Consider the following 24203-nt stretch of genomic DNA (forward strand, 5'->3'; position numbering starts at 1 on the left):
TAGACTCAAACACACTCCATCAAGGCAAATACAAACAGGTTTGACGTTGATTTAAGGTCTGAGAGGGCCCATGAGCACTGTGGTCCTGTTGACTTGTAGAAATATACAGCCGTCAGTCGTAGCGGCAGGTCGAGAGAATAATGGTTAAGCAGTGTAAGAGAGCGCAAGGGAGGCGTTTGTAGCCATAACAGTCTTGTTGATCCTACTGCCATAAGCTTGATATAATGACGTTATAAAACTGTCAAAACAAAGTCACATGTTCCTCAGAGCATCCAGAAATAATTTTTGGTGCACTGATGTAACAGTGAAAACTTGTTCAACATAAGATGAGCAATTTTTTTTTTGTTTTGTATAAAAAGGACCATTGAATTACCATAGTGTTTTGGACATGTACCTGGGATACCATGGTTTTTTCCCTCCTTTGGGATACCATGGGATTTTTGACTTGGGCTCTGGCATTTTAAATATATACTTACATATTGTTTGTGTAGTACACTCTAAAAAATGCTGGGTTGTTTCAACCCAATTTTGGGTCAAATATGGACAAACCCAGCCATTGGGTTACATTTTTAAATTGCATTTTTGATCCAACGTTTGGGTTTGTCCATATTTGACCCAAAATTGGGTTAAAACAACCCAGCATTTTTTAGAGTGTAGATAATATACTGAGATAATACTGTTGTTTTGTTATTTTTTTTAATACCAATTATTATTATTTTCAAGATAGCATGCTTTGAAAATGCATCCATGGTAGTACTGTTTGTTTGTTTGATTTCTTTTACAAATACCACTGTACGACCATGGTATTCTGAATTATTATTTGAAGTACCTTAAAGTGCGTTCTAAATACCATGATATATATGATTATCATTGAGTTTCATAATGGTATATATCATTTCAATCATCATCATACCATGGTGTCCCCACTGTATTTTCAGTAAGATTTATTATTTTCACATGAAAAGCACTCAACTAATTAACATTTACTTGTGACCAAGTTACAAAGTCTCTTGGTTGTTATTTATAGCTTTGATTATAAATACCGTGCATTACACCATTCAGAAATGTCCCTCAAGTGCAACATAAAATCAAAGTGCCATGAAACAATGATTGATTGCCTTTTAAATATGTAGCTATGTGGCAAAACTCCCAACTTCACATCAAACGCCTCTCATTTCTTTATGAAGAAAAATGGGTAAGTACACCCCAGATAATCCTTCAAACCCAGCGTGAGTTCTGACAGCATGAGACGCACATTAGGACAGTGATTAAGGTGTGTTCTCTGTGTTCACAATCCCCTGAGGACTGAAAGAAACCCGTCATCAGGTTTTTATGTGTGGCGACGAGCTGCCATCCCAGATCGCTGATAATCGCCCCATGGCCAGAACCTGTCACAGACCTCCACCGGTAAATAGACAATTAGACGTGTCTTGTTATGCCTCCCTTGTATATTACGCCCAGCCTTTTTCGCTATGACTTTGAAAGGGGCTTTTCCAGATGTTTGTCATAAAGAGCATGTTCTTTCCAGAGGCTTGCCGGCCTGTCTCAACCAATAAACATCAATCTTTTGTTAAGACGATCGGAGGCCACACAAGGGACGGAAGTATTATGCCGGTGCCTAGATCACACACATGCACAAATTAGGCCCGTGTTTATGTCCTTTTCTCCTCTTTTACAAGGACCTCAGTGCTGGCAAGCATTTAGGCAGCATTCGTGACTCGAAAGAATGCCATTGATTTCAGCATTCCGATGTTTTCTTTGATTATAAACCACACAGGAAACCGTGTTGAATCAGAAAACTCATGTCCTTGTACAGTCGACCAATGTTTAGATGAGGTTATCCCTCAATTGTAAATCAGCAGTGCAGGAACATACTGTAAGCTCAATGAACATTTGCTGCATGTAGGCGAACACAACATGATAATGAGCCTACAGTGGCTAGATAACTCCACTCCAGGTTAGAGATTAGTGTCCCCCCTGTGAAATATACATGGATTGCCTTCCTACTCTTTTATATCCCTCCACGTTCAGTAGATTTAGAGCTAGATGATAAAATCGAGATTGCCTACAGGGGATGTGGGGACTATATTTGTTCTGAACTGAACTCAGATCCCAGTGTAATACACATTCATCCCTTCACCCTCATGTTTGGGGTCTGAGAGACACCAAGGGCCATTTTATGACATTCAAGCTGATACTTCATTACTTTCTTTAAACTGGTGGTGAACAAAATGTCAACTTAATATGTTTCAAACATCCTCCTTAAAATCCAAACATGTTTTTTTATGGTGTTGCTATGCAGTTTCTAGCCTTTGAGGGTTTTCTAAGGTGTTGCTAGGTGGTTATTAGTATTATGTGTTATTGGGTTTTTGATGTTACTATGTAGTTTATGTGGTCTTCCGGGGAGTTTCTAAGGTTTTGCTATGCAGTTGCTAATATCTTCTGAAAGGTGTTTAAGGTTCTGCTAGGTGGTTATTAAGATGTTCTTGGGTTTTTAATATGTTACTATGCAGATTATGTGGTTTTGTTGCTAGGTCATTATTAGAGTGTGCTGGGTGTTTGAGTGTGTTGTTATGCAGTTGCCAGAATCTCCTGAGAGGTTTCTAAGGTGTTGCTAGGTGGTTATTAAGGTATCATTGGGTTTTTAAATGTCAATATGCATTTTATGTAATCTCTTGTGACCTTTCTAAGGTGTTGCCAGGTAGTTATTGGGGTGTTCTGGGTGTTTCAGTGTGTTGGTAAATGTGTTGCTATGCAGTTTCTAGCATCTTCTGAAAAGGTTGCTAAGGTGTTGCTAGGTGGTTTTTAGGTTGTTTTAGCGTGTTGCTGTGCAGTTTTGGGGATCCTCTGAGAGGTTTATATTGTTAGGTTATTAGTAGGGTTTTCTGGGGGGTTATGTTCCATATAGTTGCTTGGGTCCTTTGAAATGTGGTTATCTGAGTGTTTTAGTGTGTTGTTACCAGGGTGTTCTGGGAGGTTTCTAAAATGTTGCTGGGTATCTGAGTTACCTTAGTGTCGCCATGCCAGGGTTTTTGGATCGCTGCTAAGGATGTGCATTTGTATTGTTTTCAGTGCATTGTTAGCGTGTCCTTTTGTCAAGCTGCTATGCTGTTAAGGTGTTCTGAGTGGCTGCTAGAGCGTTCTGCCTCTAAATGATATAGATAAACCTTCCCTAGTGTACAAGCACTCGAGCAGAAAAGTGAGTTTCTAAGGGATTGGAGGAATGATGAGTCTGTCTATCGCTGTTGTCACTTTCACATTCTCTATTTTCCTGTCCTTTATTTTAACGCGAGACAGACACCCCAGTGTTGTCATAACTTGCTAATAATGATACATTTTTGCAGAATGACATACTCATTTTCCATTCCTTCACTTTTTCCCCACTTCTGCTTTCTATCCTTTCTTTATCTCTGTTTTCTCGCACTCACCCAGTCAAGTGCATCAGTTCCCAAATTAAATCCATATGTCGGAGAGGGTTTCTGGAAGTGGTTGAGTGTATAGCGCAGTAAATATTGTTGCACATGGAGCATGTGTGTACTCTGACCCCCCCTTGCACCGCGAGCCGAACCAGTCTTTGATATTAAAGGCTACGGGTCACGCCGCGCTGTAATCGTAACGATTATACGTGATTTTGAAGTCTGGGTCCGGCAAGCTACCTCTACTCTCCATCCAGCTGTCTCATGCTTTCTTGCTCAGAACTGCTGTGGACAATTTTTATAATTACGTCTCGTCTCTCTATCAGGCCACTTTTTGTGTTTGTACAGGTGGGTTTCGTATTGTTGTCTGCTCTGTGTCCGAAAAGAGTAAAAAAAGTGATACATTTAGTGTAATTAATGAGAGAGATCTGGAGATGTCATGCTTTCGTGTTTTTATAAGCATTGAACTAATTAACTTTAAAAAAAAATCTGGCTCTACATGCAGTGTAATGCTGTTATTCTGAACTGCCATTAAATTAGTACTGTGGACGTTTATTGTCTTTTGCAACTGGTATTTAATTTTTAGCTAAAAGCTGGAATATAAATTATTGAAAGTGAGATTATTATTTTTTCTTTAAAAGTAAGATTCATTGAAAGTGTGTGACATGAATTGACTAAATGTGGTTAAAATCACATCATAAATGTTAATATCCCACTGAACATAAATTCTAGATGGCAAACATTTTTAGCCCTTTTAATTTCTAATACTGGTTTTCACAACTTAAATTTTTAATGAGTGAATTCAGTTTTGGTAAAATTCTGTATGTACAGAGGAGGATTGACAACCATATTTATCTATAGTGTGTATGTTACCAGAGACATTAGAAGACACACACTTTCTCTCTCACACAAACCTGATTTTGACTTGCTTCAGTGTCTTCTCAGTCCAAATCTCATTAAAACATCTCGCTGTGAATAATTACTTCATTGTTGCTTCTAGCTCACAATAAAAGCATTTCCTTTTCTGTGTTTTTGGCTTAATATGTTGCAAATGAAGAAATGTTCCTGGGCCTTTAGCTATTAAATTGTGTCTCACTGGAGATGTTGCTCAGCCTTCATCAGACATGGATAAAATTGCCTGATTCTCCAGGATGTTGTAAAACCATCGCCATAATGTTTAATACTTCTGTTTTCCCCCATAACTTCGTCTTATGAATCGTTAAAATGTTCGCCTCTCTGCATTAATGCAGCATTTGTTATTTGTGCGAAGTCAGCCGTTTGAAGCACAAGTGCACTCGAGGCTAATTGCTATCGGGTGTGGTAGTCACGCTTCTCATTAGTGCACCTTGTGTTTTAGGAAGATCCGGTAGTGATCAAGAGCCCCTCATCAATTATTAAAGCCCTACCTGACCATGAAACCTGAAATGATGCTGTGCTTATCAAATCTTGTTCACAGCTTATATGACTTTCTTTCTGCTGTGGGAACACAAAAAGCTATATTTTAAGATGCTCTATTCTGTTGTCATACTATTTGTGTGTAACAAGAATGTTTATTCACATTTCAGACCAACACAGGTTCTTACACACCGACGGGGCGGCATTCGGTTTCTGTGGAGGTGCAAGTGCAGAAACAGAGAGAGGACTCTTTTACTCAAGCCCAGAGGCAATACAACTCCTTACCGCGGTAAGAGACGCCACCGCACACAATATCTCAGATCACATCTGTAACCACACAACATTCAATCTCACATCAATAATACTCAATTAACCATATTTCCATAAAAAAATTAAGTTTTCATGTAAAAGTGAACTTTTTTGAGCAGGAAAGCAATTCTACACTGAAAAAAAAAATATTTTCATGATTTACCTATCAACTTCGATAACTAATGTGTGAAGATAACATACTATTTTGAGTTTCTGTTTATTAAACCATTCTTCTTCATTGTATTAACTCAAAAATTTTAGTTCACTGTAATTAAAAATTTAAGGCAACTTGCTTTTTTAAGTTAAACCAACATTATTTTATACAGTGTACAGCTCATAACGTTTGTGCACAACCTCTGGAATCGAAATGTAAAAAGTAGTTTTAAATAAAATTCATTAGCACATGTACCGGTAAGTTTATTTTATATTGTTAATTATATGAATTATTATTATTATATATTACCATTCAAAAGTTTGGAGGTCATTAAGTTTTTTAATTTTTTTTAGAAAGAAGTCTATTCTGCTCACAAGATTTATTTTTTTAATAAAAAAATAAAATTTAAAATAAAATTGATAAATCAAAATAAATCAAAAATTGATCAAAAATACAGTAAATTTTATACAAATGTTAAATAACTGCTGAATTTTCAGCATCATTACTCCAGTCTTCAGAAACGCATGATCCTTCTAAAATAATTATAATATGCTGATTTGCTTCTCAAGAAACATTACTTTATTTCAGGAACCTTTAAAGAATAAAAAGTTAAAGGACCACGTTTATTTAAAATATAATTTGTTTGTAACATTACAAATGCCTTTACTGTCACTTTTGATCAACTTAATGCATCCTTGCTGAATAGATCAATAATACTTTTTTTTTTTTTTTGAAATGGTATAATTTTAATGCCTTCTTGTTTTGTTTGTGGAACATTGACCTTACGGTACCATGTAAATCCCATGATACATAAATAATGATATTATCTTACACAATTACTGCACCATGGTGCTGCCCAAGTAGGCCTACATTTTGTAAAGGTATTCCTTACATTCAAGCAGTAAATCTCAAATAAGAGCACATATGTTGTCAAAATGACTAGAGCAAAGCAGTGAAAAGTAATATTTTAATAAATGCATGCTAATAAATTAGCCATAAACCAAATATGCGTGCAATCTTATGTCCATTATGTCTCCCACACTCCCTCTGACCTCAGTGGTGTTTCTCACTGTAGTCATGCCATTGTCATGTGGTCGGTTCTGTCTTCGCTCACAGGCCGAGAGAATGTGCCCCTCCTAAACCTAATAAAGATCAGCCCGAGAACCTGTTTGTTGAGGGAAGTTTATCTTGGCAACTGCAGTCTATAGGGCCCCCCTTTTTGGTGGATGGATATCGGCCCCATCCCTCATCTGTTTTATCTTCTCTCTTCACTTTCTCTCTTTCCCCTCCCCTTTGCATATTTGTCATAAATGTCAATAAAGCTTAGGATGTTGCCCGCAGGCTGAGTTTGATATCAGCGTTTCTACTTGCAGGCATTGGTATCTTCTTAATCTGCTTCAGTTCATGCAAAGCATCCAGCCAACAGACACGAGAAGAAGAAAAATTTCCCGCATTGGAGCTTTACATACTTAACTGAGAGTGGTGGGGGCTGCAGGCGGTGCTGATAAAGTTTCACTCAATATTTCAGTACATTTTATTTACAGCACAGCAGGAAATCATAACTTTATGTTTTCTGATGAAAATGTACCAGCTCAAAAGTCACCTTCACAATGCAGTCATGTTGTAGATGCTGCTAAGGTGGTCTGAGTGGATTTTAGCCACTAAACTGACAAAATAAAAATCTTGAAGGTTGACACTGAAGCTTCAAAAGTCAAAAAAGCCCACCCTAAGTCTCTATATGATATAGTTTACCATGTTGTCTGGCAGGTAAAAGTCTGACCACTTTGTCTGATATTTGAGCACACTTCTATTCAACAAACTAAACAATAGTCGCAGTAGAGATTGCAAGTTACATGCAGAAGTTTAAACAGTGTGATTTATGTGGCACCAGAATTTGCAAAAAATCTCAGTCAAACAACTTTTTTTTTAAAGAAATTGATACCTTGATAATGGTTACCTTGTACACAAAATATACACATACAGCTGCATTCTTTTTAAAGTATAAGATTATGGTCTGCAGGGATTTTGACAAGGAATTATTGGGAGCTGTGTGTGTGTGTGGTCTAACCTACTCGCTTGGTGCTTGTTTTTATTGGCTTTGAGAACGGTGTAACCAGGATATGTACAATTACAGAATTAGTCCCCCTCAAGCAATGACAAAGCCCAGCACACACCGCAGAAAGGAGGGGGCCTCGCATCAAAAATCCCATCGTTCTTCTCCCCTTTTTTTCCTTCGCTCATTCCCAAGACGGTAGAGAAAGTCCTAGGGTCGATAGAGAGGTCGACTACTCCACACTACGTGGACATAATGACAGTTAATCAATTCAACCAATCAGATTCCACTATTTCTCAGTGCCTTAAGCATCTTCAATGTCTTTGTCTATATTGAGCGAACTTCAGACGAAAACGCCGGCTTTATTATAAGGAATCCGCCGACTAGATCCTGACGGAGCTTTGACACTTTCCCTGGGGAAACTCGGCGGCCGGCGGCCCTTTGATGCACATTCCACCCATAATCTCATACCGTCGGTCAAGCAGGGTCAAGCTGGTGTGAAATGACCCCTGTCCTCTGGAGGACCCGGCCGAGACGCGCGCTCATTAGCAATGCAAGGACTTACTGGAACGTCGCTGCTCCACCAATCATAACGCAGCTTGGATTGATCAACAGTTGCATGGATTATAAGCAAGCTTTAACCGGGATCCAACTGTGTGTTTACCCTGTGGGTTCAGATTTAGCACTTGGCTAATGAAGGGATTCTTTTTTGGGGAGGTGGATTAGAGAGACAGAAAGGGAGGAACAGAAAATAAGACAGATAAGTGAAGTGTACGCTGATTAGCAGTAATGGAAGTCATGTGAGACAGAGCGCAACTTCATGCAACAGCTGCACGTTATAATACGGCAACACTCAGAGATAAGATTCAGGTCTCGCATTCCAGCCTCACGTTCTGCTTTCTGTTAGCAAATAGAAAACATTACTCAAGGTGTTGAGATAATATTGTTCTCTGTGTGTATATCTGTTGTCCTTTTGATAAACTGTGATGCACACCAGCTGTGTTTCAGATACAAATAATGTAGCCGTTGGGACAAATGGGAAATTACTTCTTATTCTGTCATTAATGTTTTTGCCTGCGTTGTGACGTGACATTATCATAGAGATACTGCATATCATTTCACATCACTTTATCTATGAAGTGTGTTGTGTAGTGTGACATCAGAATTGCAAAAATAATGACCGTTTTTAAACCGGTTTCACAAATACTCCCCCGTCTGCTATTGGTCGAACAAATATAGCCCCGCCCCAGTCTAACGCCATTGGTTAAGCTGTTGCTACGCTAGGCTGCTCGTTCTTAAACATTGAGAGCACGTGATAAGGCGCACATGAACTTGACCATACTAGTATGATGCGTAACTCTAGCTCCAAGAATTTACAACATTTTATTACAATCGTGTTCTCATTCCAATGTTATGCATATGATAGATTGGCACTGCACATCTAGCACTTAACTGTATTTCATGATCGAAGTGATTCAATCAGAAAAAAAAGAGAAATATTTTTTAAAGTCAGGGGAATCATTGTTTTCCTGATCGATCGTCGCAGTCACGTACAAGTACTCTTGCCCATCCCTATAATCAACACAGTATTATTGGTATCCAGTCAGTTTCACCTTCTACACATTTCAATATACTAGACCTTTCATGACCGTTGACTTAAATTGATGTGCTTTATGCAATCACTCTTGAATGTTATCTGTATTCATTTAAAAAAAAAAAAATGTATTATCCAAACAATGTGAGCCATAGCACAGGGAAATACGAGATTCAGTGGTGCGTCCTAGGGCAAAAATCACTAGGCTATTTGTTAGGCTATCAGTGTTTGTTCTAATCCTTGAACTATAAACCTTGCTGTGCAATTTGTTGCAGACCATTTCTTTGAAAGACATGTATGATGCTTCAAATCATATGGCTTATTGAGGAGAGGTGTGTTATTACTTTTCTTTGTCGCCTATAGCGATCAATAAACCTGGCAACTTACATTGAAATTGGGACCACAGCCATGTCTAGGCTCCATAATAACAGATATTTGGGCTTTTTTAGACTTTGGCCAGTAAACGATCACCTAGCAGTCACCCAGAACACACTAGCATCTTGCTAGTGACAAAAGAAAGATGTAAACACCCCTTATTTCACCATCACATTCTGAATTCTGGACGATACTAGAGCATTTTTGTGCCTGCTTTTGAAAGCACTCCTCTCTTGTGTGAGCCGATGTGTGAAATCCCAAAAGAAGTGTGCGCACACACACAGACACACACACACGCTTTTAAGATTGCAAGGCCAGTGAGGTGTGAGCGGGCCTTCATTTAGCCAGGAGGCATAGGGATGTGGCACGTTAGCTACTTCACATTCCCACTTAATGGATCCTAATAACGGAGCAGAGAGAAGATAGAGAGAGTCTGAGTGGACACCCCTCACAATGGCCGCTACGTTGACAAAGAAATTTGTAGGTTTGATATTTCTTCCCCCGTTCCTTTAGGCAAGAAAGGCATCTAACCCTGGCGGTTTGTCAAATGTCTAGTTGTTGATTGGCCGGTATGGATGGACATTGAAGGAACCTGTTATTTGCTCTCTTGATGTTAAGTACACTAGCGGGCCTCAAACAGAGTGTTTAACTGTGATTTTTACATTTTCTGAAGAAAATGTGAGTGCCGCTGGTCTTGGACAACTCGCCACCTCAATTTTAGCATGTTGAAGGTGGTTGTTATGATGAGTCTCTATAATATTCTGGACTCTAGATTTGATGCAGGTCCTTCTTTCAGTGAACCACCAGGTCTTAACCAAACGCAACATGACTACGAGACAGACACGACCAATCAAAAAAGCACGACCAATCATAAGAGCATGTGGGCGGAGTCTCTCTGCAAGCACACTGCTCTTGCAATGAAATTAATAATCAAATTAATGTCAATCAAACCATTTTATCATCACCAAAAATACTTACTGAGAGATTGAAACGATCTTTGTCATTGAATACATTTATTTTTTTAATGTCAACGTTTTTTATTGGTAAGATCTGAGGTGATTTATTCATCATCTCTTTAAGTATGATTATAAAGGTCACGCAAATTGATATTCAAACTCACATTATAAACAATAAAGCACATAGTCAATAATTATCTTTGCGTTGTTGTTCCAGCCACGACGTCACAGAAATAAAAAACAGTTTCTAAAAGAGTATCCCTTGGAGCTTGCCGCGTATCATCGACATGACTTGTTAGGACAAAAAGTAATTCATATGGAAAGGACACCTTTTATCATGTGTTGCGGGATCGTAGCGTCTGATTTAGTGTTGTCAAAAATACAGACTTCGGTACCAAGTCTGTACTGAAATTTTAAAAATGTGATACCAGCATTTCCCTCTAGCATTTTGAGAGCTGTTTAATGGATTCTTAAACATCACTTATGTTAATATAAGTAATATATCCACTGATAGACGCCTGCTTTCAAACGCTCCCGTGTGTGTGTGTATCTGTGCAAGCACTCATTGAAGACAACGTGTTTTTGAAGTGTTGATCATTGTAGCCAATTACAGACATGTATATTGAGCGTGTGAACACAATGGCCAATCAGAGGCGTTTAAGAATCCATTCAACAGTGCTCAAAATGCTAGAGGGAAATTCTGGTATTGTCACATTTTAAAATTTCAGTACCGAAATCAGTACTTTGACAACACTAGTCTGACTAGGAGATTGTGTGAGTTTTTTTTCGTGTCTGTTTCTGACTCTTCTTTCTGTCTTCCTCAGACAACCACGTAAAAACCCTAGCACCGTGTCTCAAGACTCTTGGGATAAAGTCTATCCTCCCGGCGATGTCTTTCAGACCGCCAAAGAAAACCCGCGCTACTCCAGCTACCAGGGATCCCGCACTGCCAACGGCTACCTGGGCACCGCCTCCACGGGCATGAACGCTCGCGTACTCCTGGAGACCCAAGAGCTCCTGAGACAGGAACAGAGACGAAAGGAGCAAGAGGCGAAAACCAAGCTGCCTATGATGGAGGAAACACCAGCCCCAATCCAAACCCCTGTTCCTACACCACCCAAAGGTCCCTACCGACAAGATGTGCCACCATCGCCCACCCAACTCGCCCGGCTCAACCGTCTACAGACCCCTGAGAAGAGCCGTCACTTCTACTCTTGAGACGAGAGATCAAAACTGTAGGAAAAACTGTATTACAGCAATAATATTGAATGGAAAGAGACAGAGCTATAGAGACTGAATGGAGGATTGTGAGTAATTGGTTTTTCTGAGGGTTTTTCCAATTTGTTTTTTTTTTCTCTGGTATGAACACACTGAAAATCTTTATGAAATATCTATCTCCCATCCCTTGCTTTTGACAAACGTGTATGTGTTTGTACTGAATTCATTGACGTTACGGCACTAGGTTCTCTTGACAATCACATGACAGTCGATGCATGGCTAATTCCAGCATATTGTGACCTACATATGTTTTTGTCAAGTGTGCTGAGAACTTGTAGGTGGGTGAATATCACTACACCTGTCAGGAACATTTCTGGGTCATATTGCACCACAGCATCAAAGACAAATATATGCAATATTTAGCTTATTTAGCATGTTTCTAGGTCTATAAAAATATGTCACTGTTTCACATGAAGTGGAATCAAAATTAGAAGAAGAATTTGTACTCACAACTGTTAAGGGAACAAATTCTTATTACATTTATTACTACACGTCAAGTAAAACTGAAAAAAAAAAGGTTTTCTAATTTGTGACTTCGTTTTAATAATTTTGTTCCCTTGTTTTAGTTCAATCGTGGCCATTTTGTACTAATTTGATCCTTTTTTTTAATTTAGATAATTTGAGGTCACTATATTTTTAAAAAAGTAACAAATTCTTAATTTGTGGCCACAATATCGTGTTTTTTTCCACTGGATGTCATGTGCTATTCATGAAAATTAATTTCCCCAAAGATTGACATTACCATAATTTAGATTTCTCCAAATTCATTAGACTGTCATTACATTAATACAAGATTTAAAACAAAAATGGATAATTCTTATTTTTTTTTATTAAAATCAGCATAAATTCACTACAAATATCTGATGTATAAATACAGTAAAACTTAAATATATCATTATTTGTACATCATAGCACTGAGAATGAGGATGTTACGTTACCTTAATGAGAATGTTGTAAGTGTAGGTGTTCTGTATTAGTGTGTGTTTTAGCCCATGTGTAGCTGAGCTCAGCTAATAGAGTGTGTAAAGGTTATGACCCCACAACCCTCCAACTCTCTGCCACGGAAAACCCCATTAACCCGTCATATTTCTCAATTGCTCCTCATGTGACGCCTTCCATCTCCACCCACTTTATAATTGATTCTTCTGCTCCTTCCTCCAGTTAGTGGTCTCTGTTCCTCCACTAATAAGCTAGTAAATGTACAGCTCTCACCCTTCTTACTGCAGTCCAGACCAGGAATGAGGGAATCAATAATTATTATTTAGTATTTTGTTAAGATACTTTTTGAATAATAACAAATATGGTTTGGTGCTACTAATAGAACAGACATTGCATATGCACCTTTAAATGCGACATGAAATGGCTATTCAGTGAGATAAAACATAATGTTATCCATCAGGAATCAGGGAAAATGTGAACATTTGTCACTATATGATTGTGATTGGAGGAGATGGGCTTACAAATAAGAGGGACTGATGATGTCATCTACAATGGGAAATGTTTTTTAAGGCGGAGCATGTTGTTGTTTTTTATGAAAGATTACAAAATGTGTGGGGGTTATGAATTACATGCACAGATTAATCTTGCATAATAACACCAGGAACATGTATTAAGAAAGTAAAAAGTGTGTATTTTTAATTAACGTTGACTTTAATGCTTTCCATCCAGACTTATTCTTGTGAATTCCAGGCTCTGTGTGTGTGTGTGCGTGCGCGTGTGTGTGTGTGTGTGTGTGTGTGTGTGTGTGTGTGTGTGTGTGTGTGTGTGTGTGTGTGTGTGTGTGTGTGTGTGTGTGTGTGTGTGTGTGTGTGTGTGTGTGTGTGTGTGTGTGTGTGTGTGTGTGTGTGTGTGTCTTGGTAAACCCTACGTTATGGGGACACAAAGATGGCAATATCCAATATCCTTGTGGGGAAATGTTTGGTCCCCATGAGGAAAACAGCTTATAAATTAGACTAAGTGATGTTATTTGAAAATGTAAAAATGCAGAAAGTTTTCTGTGATGGGTAGGTTTAGTGTAAGGGGAGAGAATATACAGTTTGTACAGATAAAAATCTTTATTTCTATGGAAAGTCCCCATAAAACATGGAAACCCAACGTGTGTGTGTATGCATTAGTTTTAGACCTAGGTGTGTGTGTATGCGTGTGTGTGTGTGTGTATTAGTTTTAGACCCAGTAGGTGTGGGTGTGACTGACCTTTGCCGTACGAAGCGTCTTTGGTTCCAGCGGCTCAGGCGGCGAGCGGTTCTGTTCAGCACTTTAGTTTTCATCGCACAGGTTAATGGGCAGTTGCTCGCGCACGTGTTCCACTATAACACAACAAAGCTCAGGTTGCAGCTCACACCGCACTAGCCACGGATAGGGTCGAAAACCTGTTTAAAGGAGAAGTTCACCTAGTAATGGAAATGTTGTTGTCTATTTTTTTCCTCATGTCGTTTCAAACATGTTTGACTTTCTTTCTGTGGAACACAAAAGTGCAGTTCACACTTTTCTCACAAAAGGAGCTGTCAAGCTCTGAAAAGGACAATAAATAAAGTAAAGTAAAAGTTGTACACTTTTGAAAAACGATTTTATGTTTTATATTACAGCTTGAGACTGTCTATTTTAATGTGACTATTTCTCAGTGGCTATCCCTTTAAATCTAGCTGTCTTTTAACTGTTCATTCAGAAATCTAAACCAGTCTAACAAATGTCATGTGCGCTCTATTTTTCTGTATTTGTATGCATGTGTGGGTTTTGCATGGGATTGTGTATCACCAGTGCCTGTAACATGACTCTCTCTCATCTATGAACTGTATCTTGGCAGGAACATGAAACACTTGGCCACATTTTTCAGAGCTAAAGCTAAAAGAGCTTAATATGCTCTCACAAAAAGGAAAGCCAAGCCCATTGACCAATGTACTCTCTCTCCTCCAAGTCTCTTAAAGTGAGTCCGCCTGGCGTCTCTCTCGGTCTCGCATCCATTCATCGTGGAAAACGTTCAGTATATTCCCTGAGAAAAAGTTTGGTACTTCCTCCCAAGATTGTTATGGGTTCTGTGGTACGACATGATGTGCTTCTAGTATTGTATCTACTAACAGAGAAGACATTTCCAGAACAGCAGCGTGTTTTTGTTGTTTTTTTGGTGCCGGCTGCTTATCTACTATTTTATATCACATTGTATGTTTTCGATGGGAAGTGTCTGTGATGAGGGATGTTTTTGTATGTTAAAAGTTGAACATGTCGCCAAATGCACATATTTTTAAAATGAAATTATTATTATCTTTTGACTTTCTCTGATCATACAGCATTTGTTTTAATCGTTAAAAGAAAGCTAGGAGTAATCTGCACATTTTAATGTATTTGTATGACATTTTGTTGTCCACTTCATAGGTACTATATGGTGTTCGATTCCTGTATGCAGTGAAAATGGTTTTTACACAAAGTTTTTACCTGATGTTTCAAAATGTACACAAAGCTTCTCTGTACATATCAAATCTATATTCAATAAAAAGTTTCTTCATTTTGTTTACAGTAAGTGTTTCACCCATTTATTTTCAAAACACTATGAGAGCACTTAACCATTCAATAAAAATTATAACTAGTTTAATTTTAAATAGTTTATATAATTATTTTCAAAATCATACATATACATACATGCATAAAGGTCAAATAATCTTGGCCGATTTTATGGGTTTTCTTGTCACATGACAATGGCTGTTTGTAAGTTGGTTATACCACACATTTTGATTTGAAGTTAATATTAATTTATAGCAATTATAATCGTCTTTATTTAAAAATATTTGTCTATTTTTTCATTGAATGATCTCAGGACAGTTACCTAGACATGTCAAATTAATTTAAAAGGGCAAAAAAAAAAAAAATTAAATACTGTTTTTGTGAAGAGGCATAATGCATAAAATACACACAATAGTTTTCTATATTGAGTCAAAATCTGCTGTTGGGTAATAATTGAAAAATAATTTAAGAACAACAGATTTAAAAATATATTTTTTAACGATTATTTACAACAGGATCTGCATTCCCATGGGTTTTTTGTTGTAAAAGCGAATAATAATAAAAAGTTGTGCATTAAAACAACTCCTTTTCTAGTAAAAAAATTACTTGATTTTCAGAAGTTGATGAATTTGCGACAAATTAATGTAACATTTTTGACAAGACAAACATGTCAGTCTCTGAGTAATATGTAAGTCACAAAATAAATTACGTAAAATAATTGGCTATAATGAACTACACAAAAAGCATTTTGAACATCTCCAGCATGTTTTATAAAAAAATAAAAGATTCACCCCTCATGCACGTTCTCACGCCCGTCAAAAACTGAAGCTGGCTGTCGGTTAAAAATATTAGACCTAAAAACATTGACATCACGGGCATCAATCACGTCACTGAATACTTGCCGGCTAAGAAATAAATAATTATTACCGTACGATCCCTGTTTTTTCAAATCCACATCATTTGAATATCATAACATCAATGTCTGTCAAAAAATAATGTGCACAATACACGGCAGTGTTTATGAGAATCAGAGGTCCAGGGAGTCACGCATTTCCTGGAAAACCCAAACTACCGGATGTTTTGACTATACATCATCGCTGTTTCCGAGGAGAACATGGCGGCCTGAGCAGCTTCAACATGCGGTCTGTCAGAGACGATAACGTACATAATACGCCATTGAGTCTCGTAAGCTTAGATTTGGGAATTTTTATAAAATATATAGGGCTGTCAAAAGATTAATCACGATTAATCGCATCCAAACAAAAAGTTTGTGTTTACATAATATATGTGTGTGTACTGTGTATAATTATTTATATATATATAAAAACACACACAATCATGTATATATTTAAGAAAAATTGGTTATATTTATATATAAAATATTTGTATATAATATAAATTATATAAATGTATATACAGTATATAAATGCAATTATTCCTTAAATATATACATGAATGTGTGTGTATTTATACATAATAATTCTACACAGTACACACACATATTATGTAAACACAAACTTTTATTTTGGATGTGATTAATCACGATTAATCTTTTGACAGCCCTAAATAGTTTCATCTCGATCTTCTCAATTGTTTAGAGGATTAAGCCAATTATCAAAGTTTGATCAAATGTTTAATTTCCCCAAAATATATTATACGTTTTTACAAGATTTGTTACATTTAATTACCCCTTATCAGATTCATAAACCATATTTATGTATAGTGCCCCCCTGTGTGTATTTCGCCATGTTGAAGTGACCCGCAGTGTTTTACTAAAAGAATCCTCATTGGCTTCTGACTGTAGTTGCGCTATTGTATTATCATGGTGTTGTTTAGTGATGCGAAGAACTAAAATTAGACAACAGACTTATTACTGTACTTTATCATTGGAGCGGAGACAACGAGAGGATCAGTATCTGTACGGCTGATGAGCCAGAAAAGCTCTAAAGCCAGACGATAGAAAGCCCACCAAAGACAAAAACACGTGTAAACATCGGTACGGCAAGGTGGACAGATTATGACGATTAAATCCTAATGATGTAGTGATGACATTTTTTTTGCACAGGTTGGGAACTGATTACCTAAGAGTTTGTTTACACAACAATGATGAACTTAAAATGGACGACAAGGTTGTAAAAACTATCCCTGTACACACAGACCCTCGAAATTTGACTATTATACATGCCAGGCGAGTAGTTGGCGGTCACTTTGTCAAGAAACACCCCACAAATGGGTAAATACTCTTGCATGAACATGTAATACGCATGACGTCACCATTTTTACACATTTTTGTCGTTTAAATGGAGATGGTAAAGACATAATTTTAAAAACCTTGCACTTTGAAACCTGTTTTTGAAAGCTTGTGTTTTCAGGGCCCCAAAACGACGTTGTCGTGAAAATGCACGGCCAAAACACATAAAAAGTTTGTAAAAAGAAACACCACCTTTGTGTTTAACGTGTTCCCTCTGCATGAGTAATTCGTCAATGCGGAGAACGACGCAGAAGTATAAATGAAAACCAACGAGTAGCCTACAGCGTAGAGGCTCAGGCGTAGGTCCGACGCAGAAGTATAAATCAGCCTTAAAAGATTAGTTCACTTTCAAAAACAATTGTGCTGATAATTTACTCACTCCGAAGTCATCCAAGATGTCCATGTCTTTCTTTCTTCAGTCGAAAAGAATTTAAGGTTTTTGAGGAAAACACCTTTCCAACGTGATGACGTAATACGTGGCGCGTCGCAGACCAGCACAAGATGAACAATTGTGGTTAAAAAGTATTTTAATTTGTTTTAGCAAATGACCGATGGTTTCGCTGGATAAGACCCTTATTTCTCGATTGGGATCGTGTCGAGACTTTGAAGCTGCATTGAGACGGACATTTGAACCTTCTTTTGAACATTGGGATAGATGGTTGCCATTGAAGTCCATTCTGTGTAGAAAAATCCTGGAATGTTTTCTTCAAAAACCTAAATTTCTTTTCGACTGAAGAAAGAAAGAAAGACATGGATATCTTGGATGACATCGGGGTGAGTAAATTATTAGCACTTTTTTTTTTGAAAGTGAACTAATCCTTTATTTAGCGCACTCGCGTAATTTAAAAATTAACAGTCACTTTGTTTCGCTGACTGACTAACATTAGTTTATCGACTTTATTGAATAATAGACGAGAATAAACATTGTGATTTCAGAGAAATTTTATTTGACACGACTAATTGAAGAGAACAAACTTAACAGAGAAGTGTTTGTTACTTGGCTCTTGAAGTAAAATCTTATATTAACAGATAAAATTAATCACATTTAATCCTCCATATGATGGTTTGTGTGCTCAGATTATTTCTATTGATTAAATTAAACAATAGTTCAAAACAAGATATCTTGTAGCTAGGCTACTGACTTCCATCCATCCATCTACCTTGTACTACATATGAGACGCGAGAGAATATGTCAAATAAATATGAATTTATGAAATGAGGTTAATAGAAAGCTAAGGGAACATTCTGGGAACGTTACATGTAAGTTTAGCTAACGTTCTGCAAACCTAAAAAAAAACGTTCTATTTCGGTACCGAAACCTTTCCTGGCTAACCAATAACAAAAGTTACAAATGTATGTTTTGGGAACACAAAAAAGCAACGTTTGGGAACCAGAATTTGTTTTTTGCTGGGCCGCTGAAAAAATGTGTGTCTCTCTCTCTCAGTAGGCCTGAACTGTAGTGCGGTTCGACTGAAATATGAACGCAACATGACGGATTAAAACCAAACACGGGACATGATGTCACAAGATGCGAACCAAAAAATGACAGAAAGCTCAAGCATACCTGATTTTTCTCGGCATGGTCTTGATGTTTCCCCATCACAGTTCAGTGCGTCAGAACCGCGTCTCCTCACAGCAGATCTTCGTTTCTGTGTGATGGAGGGATTCCTGCCGCTGTTTTGACTTCTTTAACATTTATAAGCTCTTCACGAGTTCTCAGCTGGTCAAAATACCATCATATGGAGTCGGCTACGCACACCGAGCACATTAGCCCAGCACACGCATTGTTTTGGATATTCCGTCTAGAAATATCGTCTACGTCATAAAAGCCGACCAATCAGGTTGTGAACATATCCCTATGCCTTTAGGTTCGGTGTTAAAAATGCCCATGTGAACGCTAAGCGAATCAGTGCTAAATTATTATTATTATAATGTAAAAAAAAAAAAAAAAAAAACTTTGAGTTTGAAAACATGATCATAGAAATGTGTATTGAAGTCATTGTCTATTTTTATGCATATCTTAATGTTTTAATGAATAGCCTACAACTAAAATCTGTAGAGATTAGGCTACGTGAAACGTGAAATGCAAAAAGAGTGATTCTGAACACTATATCAAAGTGCATTACTGTAACTAACAATGCTCAATATATTGGTTAATAAAAATGCAACTGTTCAGTTTTAGTTAATTTCATGGCAAGAAATCATAAGATTAACAAATACTTTTAATAATGTATTAGTGAATGTTGAAATTAAGATTAATAAATGCTTTAGAAGTATTTTTATTTTTTAGTTAATGTTAACAAATGTGGTTTATGCTCTCTGATGATCATGTTATACTTTGAGTTTCATTGTCAAAGATAATAACATAGAAAAACACCAGATGCTGAGCAGAAGTGAATGTTGACCTTTGTTCTCCTGGAATGGCGAGCACATTTTTAGGAGTGGAAAAGAACTGCAAAAAGAAATATGCATCCGTTTTCCTCCCTCAATTTAATCTATTTCTGATCCCATATATCATTTTAATGTTGGTTGTGACATGGCTGGCAAGTGTTCTAATGGGAAGTGTAATGACTTTGATGGTGATAAAGACAATGCTGAAATTTATGAAGTCCAGGTCAGGGCGAGAGCGGCTTTGGGAATGTTGGCTCTCACCCTGTTCCTCATGGAAACTGCCAAGTTGTTCTGTTGGAGAAAGGGAGGCCCATTGAAAAAATCCATCTGTGTATGTGTGTGTGTGTGTGTGTGTGTGTGTGTGTGTGTGTGTGTGTGTGTGTGTGTGTGTGTGTGTGTGTGTGTGTGTGTGTGTGTGTGTGTGTGTGTGCTGAGAGTCCAAAGATAAACATATTGGTCATGTCCAAGAAGACTTGAAGGAAACCAGCGGGGAAGTTGGGAAGGCAAACTTCGGTGAATCACAGGAAGGGCGAGTGAAACGTGTCCTGGCCCAGCAGGGTTACTCTATGTGGGGTTCAGGTGCAGATTGGCACAACACTAACCCAGTCACAGCAGCCTCGTGCCTGAGCCTCAGAGCGATCGTGTATCGAGTATGAACTCAAATCCTCCCCTCTGAGTGAACCGTTCCACACCACACCGTCTGCTGTCTCACTGCGCTTTTCTGCGGCTCACTTTTACGATCCACCTTCCATAAATAGGACACACATTGGTGTACCATAAAGCAATGGTCTTGGGGACCCATTTGATACACACTTGATTCGGATCATAAGCCATTAGGTGAGAGCTTCATGAACTGAACTAAGAGTGCATCTCAATCAGCTCCCTATAGTCCAGTAGTCAGCACACTGATCAGGGAGTCCTTCCACACTGATCCTTCCAGTGCACTGAATCGTTTGCTCTCTAAAAAGTCTCAAACTGCACCGTGAAAACCAGGGAGCATTAATGCTCACTATGTTCCCTTAAAGTGCCCCTATTATGCTATTTTACAGTTTCCTAATGTTGTTTTGCAGTCTCCTACAACAGGTTTACATGCATCAAAGGTAAAAAAAAACTGTTTAATTTCCTCATAATATACATTTGCACATCACCACATCTTCAATGATTCTTAAACGACTCCTCAGATGAATCAATCTCTCTAAATCCCTCCTTTCCGCGAGCTACTCTGCTCTGATTGGTCAGACAGCTCAGTCTGCTGTGATTGGTCTGCTCTGCTCTGATTGGCCAGACATCTCAGTCTGTTGTGATTGGTTTACCGTGTACAGCGCGCACTCGTCGAAAACAAAAATGCCCATTGCCCATACAACGTCAGCTCTTCGTGTCCTGAGGCTTCATACACCGTAAACTAAACACAGTAACGAACAGTGACGTCGGTTTGAGCTTATCAATCCGAGAGCGAGTCCGATGATGAAACACTGGAAGAACTAGTTATTCAACCCGAACCTCCATCGCCAGGACGACTCGAGCAGGACTCAGTGTTTCTCAGTGATGCGCTACTCAGTTTGAGGGACATTATGAGATGTTGCAACTGTAATTCCTCAGCATCAGCATTAACAAGTGCATGTCCATCAACAAACCCATTATTTTGCTTGTACTTATTTATTTACAGAGTATTTTTCTAATTTATTGCGGTAAACATGTGCAAATTGTATCAATAACATTAGCCGAGCTCTAGCGTGAATGACTGATGTAACATAAGCGTTGATAAAACAAATCTTGCTCTATGCTTAATAAAAAAAAAGCTTAATTATTTCCTCAAAGCAGTGAGAACGACAGACAATCTGCATTAATAGACACAGTTTTATGTAATAGTGGCCCACAGCTGATCAGCAGAAGTATTTCAGTAAAACAATAATGTGAGTTAGCCAGTTAGCAGGAGACCTACACAATATAAAACTCAAAACTAAGTATTTTGAACACCATCTTTCAAGAGCAAGCGGTTTGCGAATCTTGCATTGAACTCGAGATTTGAGAAGCAGTCGTCAGTAAATCAAAGTGAACAGCAAAAGTTTAGGATTATACTGCTGATGTATCAAGGTAAAGATGAATTTTAACCACTGATTCTTCACATGGCTTTACCGTCACATTGTAGAGCATCTTTTAAGTTTTCCTGGTGTCGGCGTGCAATAAGTGGTCGGGCAATATGCTAATGTTTTGTCTTGACGTCACAATGAAGCGGCTTATGACTCATTTAAAAAACGATTCATTTCATTGACTCAGAGTCGACTCTTACTTTTGAAAGACAATAACTTTATATACGGTGCACTTTCAGATTTAAAACTTTGCAGGAGAGCGATGTTACACACTACATGAAAGGTCATTTTCAAAAGTCCATAATAAGGGCACTTTAAAAATTCTGAAGTCCTTACCAGTGAGGGATGTAGATTCATGATCTAGGGAACTGATTGAGATGCACCCCAAGTGTCAGATAAGAGAGACGTATATAACGCCCCCAAAATCCACTGATTTCTACTGATTTAAACTCAATAAATATCTTTAAACTTAATTAGTTTTTTGGATTTTGGCCTTTCCTTCTATCAAAATCCTACCAACATTTTGACAATCTGTAGACATATTCAATTAATTGTTACAGTCTAAAAAATTATGATATTTCAACCCAACTTTGGGTCAAATAGGGACAAACCCAGCCGTTGGGTTAAATTTTGTTATATTTATAAATAAAAGTAAAAAATTGAATTATACCCAAATTTGGGTTAAATTAACCCAGCATTTAGTTCAGTTTCAGCAGAATTTAAATCTCCATTACAATTTTTCTCTTTTTTTTTTTACTTTGTTTATTTAATATTTATTGTAAAATAATTAAATCACACCAATCAGGTTTTGTATATAATAGTTTAAGTCCTAAAGTGGACAAAACATTTATTAACCTTTTTCCTTACTCAGCTTTTTTCCTATTTTGTACTCTCTTCATGCCAGCAACATTGTGTCTCTTTATACCCATAGTGTACATCCATGATTTTAAACAGTGAGGAATGCACAACAATTGTTCAATCTTACATGACAGTGTGGCTTCTCTCTGGATACTATAGTATGCATATTGCTTTGGTGTGCAATTTTATGTCGTTGTGCGGCACAAGCTTAACAGCAAAACAATGAAGCAGCACAGATCTCCATGTTGCCATGGTTATATGCTGTTTCACTTAAACCGCTGTACAGTATTCCCAGCACGTGGCGTAATATCCCTCCTGATTCCAGCTTTTTTAAGCGGAGCGTGCAGTCAGAGGCGGGAGACCCTGCGGGGCCCGTAAACGTTTCTGAAACCCCGAGATGCTCCGTCGTCTTTCACACCGTAGTGTTTATGTGGTGAGTCTAAATCGCCTTTCCACACCGGTCCCATAACATCCCATAAACCTCTGTGGTCTCGGTAATCAATAGCAGACTGGTGCTGTCAATATGAAGATTTGATTTCACATGTATATGCTGTGGTCTTAACCTGAGGTCTCCTCTGAGGCTGCTTTGGTCGTAGTGCAAGTGTGCCGATATGAAAAGCAGATGCACTGCTTCAGTACTTCTACACACTAATGACCCACATGTTTCTTCTTTTCCTTTGGTTTGTGATTCCTCGCTTTCGAGGTCGCAGGTCCTGACGAGAGTCACCTGTAATGGTTTGAACCATAGACTGTAAAAAAAGATGGACGACGCCCCTTCACTCTCTTCCATTGGAGAAAATTGAAGCCGCCAAAGTCCCAATATGGCGCTGACATCTTGCACTGATTTGGGACCTGATTCTGTTAGTTTGGTTAGTACAGTTTACTGCGGAACAACTCATTGTGTCGGTGTGAAATAAACAGTTATGGAAATCCTTCGGAAATCTTCGTCCTTTCGGATGAGACGTTAAACCGAGGTCCTGACTCTCTCTGGTCATTAAAATGGCTTTTGAGTACCCAGAAAAGCGATACATAAATGTAACGAATTATGAATTATTATTAAAAATGTAGATATTAAAGTTGAAGCTCCAATCTCCTCCTGGAAATCCAAAAGAAAGTCAGTTGGTGCCTCAGTGACTACTTCGTTTAGTGAAGCTGTCAATCCTGACATCACATTCCAGTTTTTTAGCATCAAATAACTAACTAAGACCAAACTTATTTTAAAAAAAGAACACAAACTTACATCAGCGTGATAAAAACTACCTAAAATTACAGAAAACATTGTTTTTAATTGTTTCGTTTCCATCGCATCCCATTAGACTACATGGGGAGGCGGGGTTTATGAGGTATACTGGGATCAGCCTCCAGGGGGCGATCGAGACGCTTTGGCTTCACTTTTCAGGAGATGGTCCTCACTGCAGAACACGAAATCCAGGGGGAGGAGTTGGATCCAGATCCAACTCCTCCCACCTTACATACCTAAACCTGATCCCTAAACCTACCAATCTCCGCCCCCTGATCCCTAAACCCACGCCTAAACCTACTAATCTCCACCCCCTGATCCCTAAACCCACGCCTAAACCTACTAATC

At 38.1% G+C, this 24203-nt stretch overlaps 1 protein-coding gene across 1 annotated transcript in view; it reads left to right on the forward strand.

Moving 5' to 3' along the window:
• LOC306992726 (partitioning defective 3 homolog) overlaps positions 1–15036 on the forward strand; it is a 128624-nt gene extending 113588 nt beyond the window's left edge. Inside the window, exons 6-7 of the mRNA XM_079601882.1 lie at positions 4982–5100; positions 11077–15036. Of these exons, the coding sequence (XP_079458008.1) occupies positions 4982–5100; positions 11077–11470 (513 nt within the window). The 3' untranslated portion in view covers positions 11471–15036. The remainder of the gene's footprint in view (positions 1–4981; positions 5101–11076) is intronic.
• The last annotated feature ends 9167 nt before the right edge of the window (positions 15037–24203 follow it).

This window comes from Phoxinus phoxinus (genome assembly GCF_949152265.1).
Source record: "Phoxinus phoxinus genome assembly, chromosome: 24".
NCBI classification, from domain to species: domain Eukaryota; kingdom Metazoa; phylum Chordata; class Actinopteri; order Cypriniformes; family Leuciscidae; genus Phoxinus; species Phoxinus phoxinus.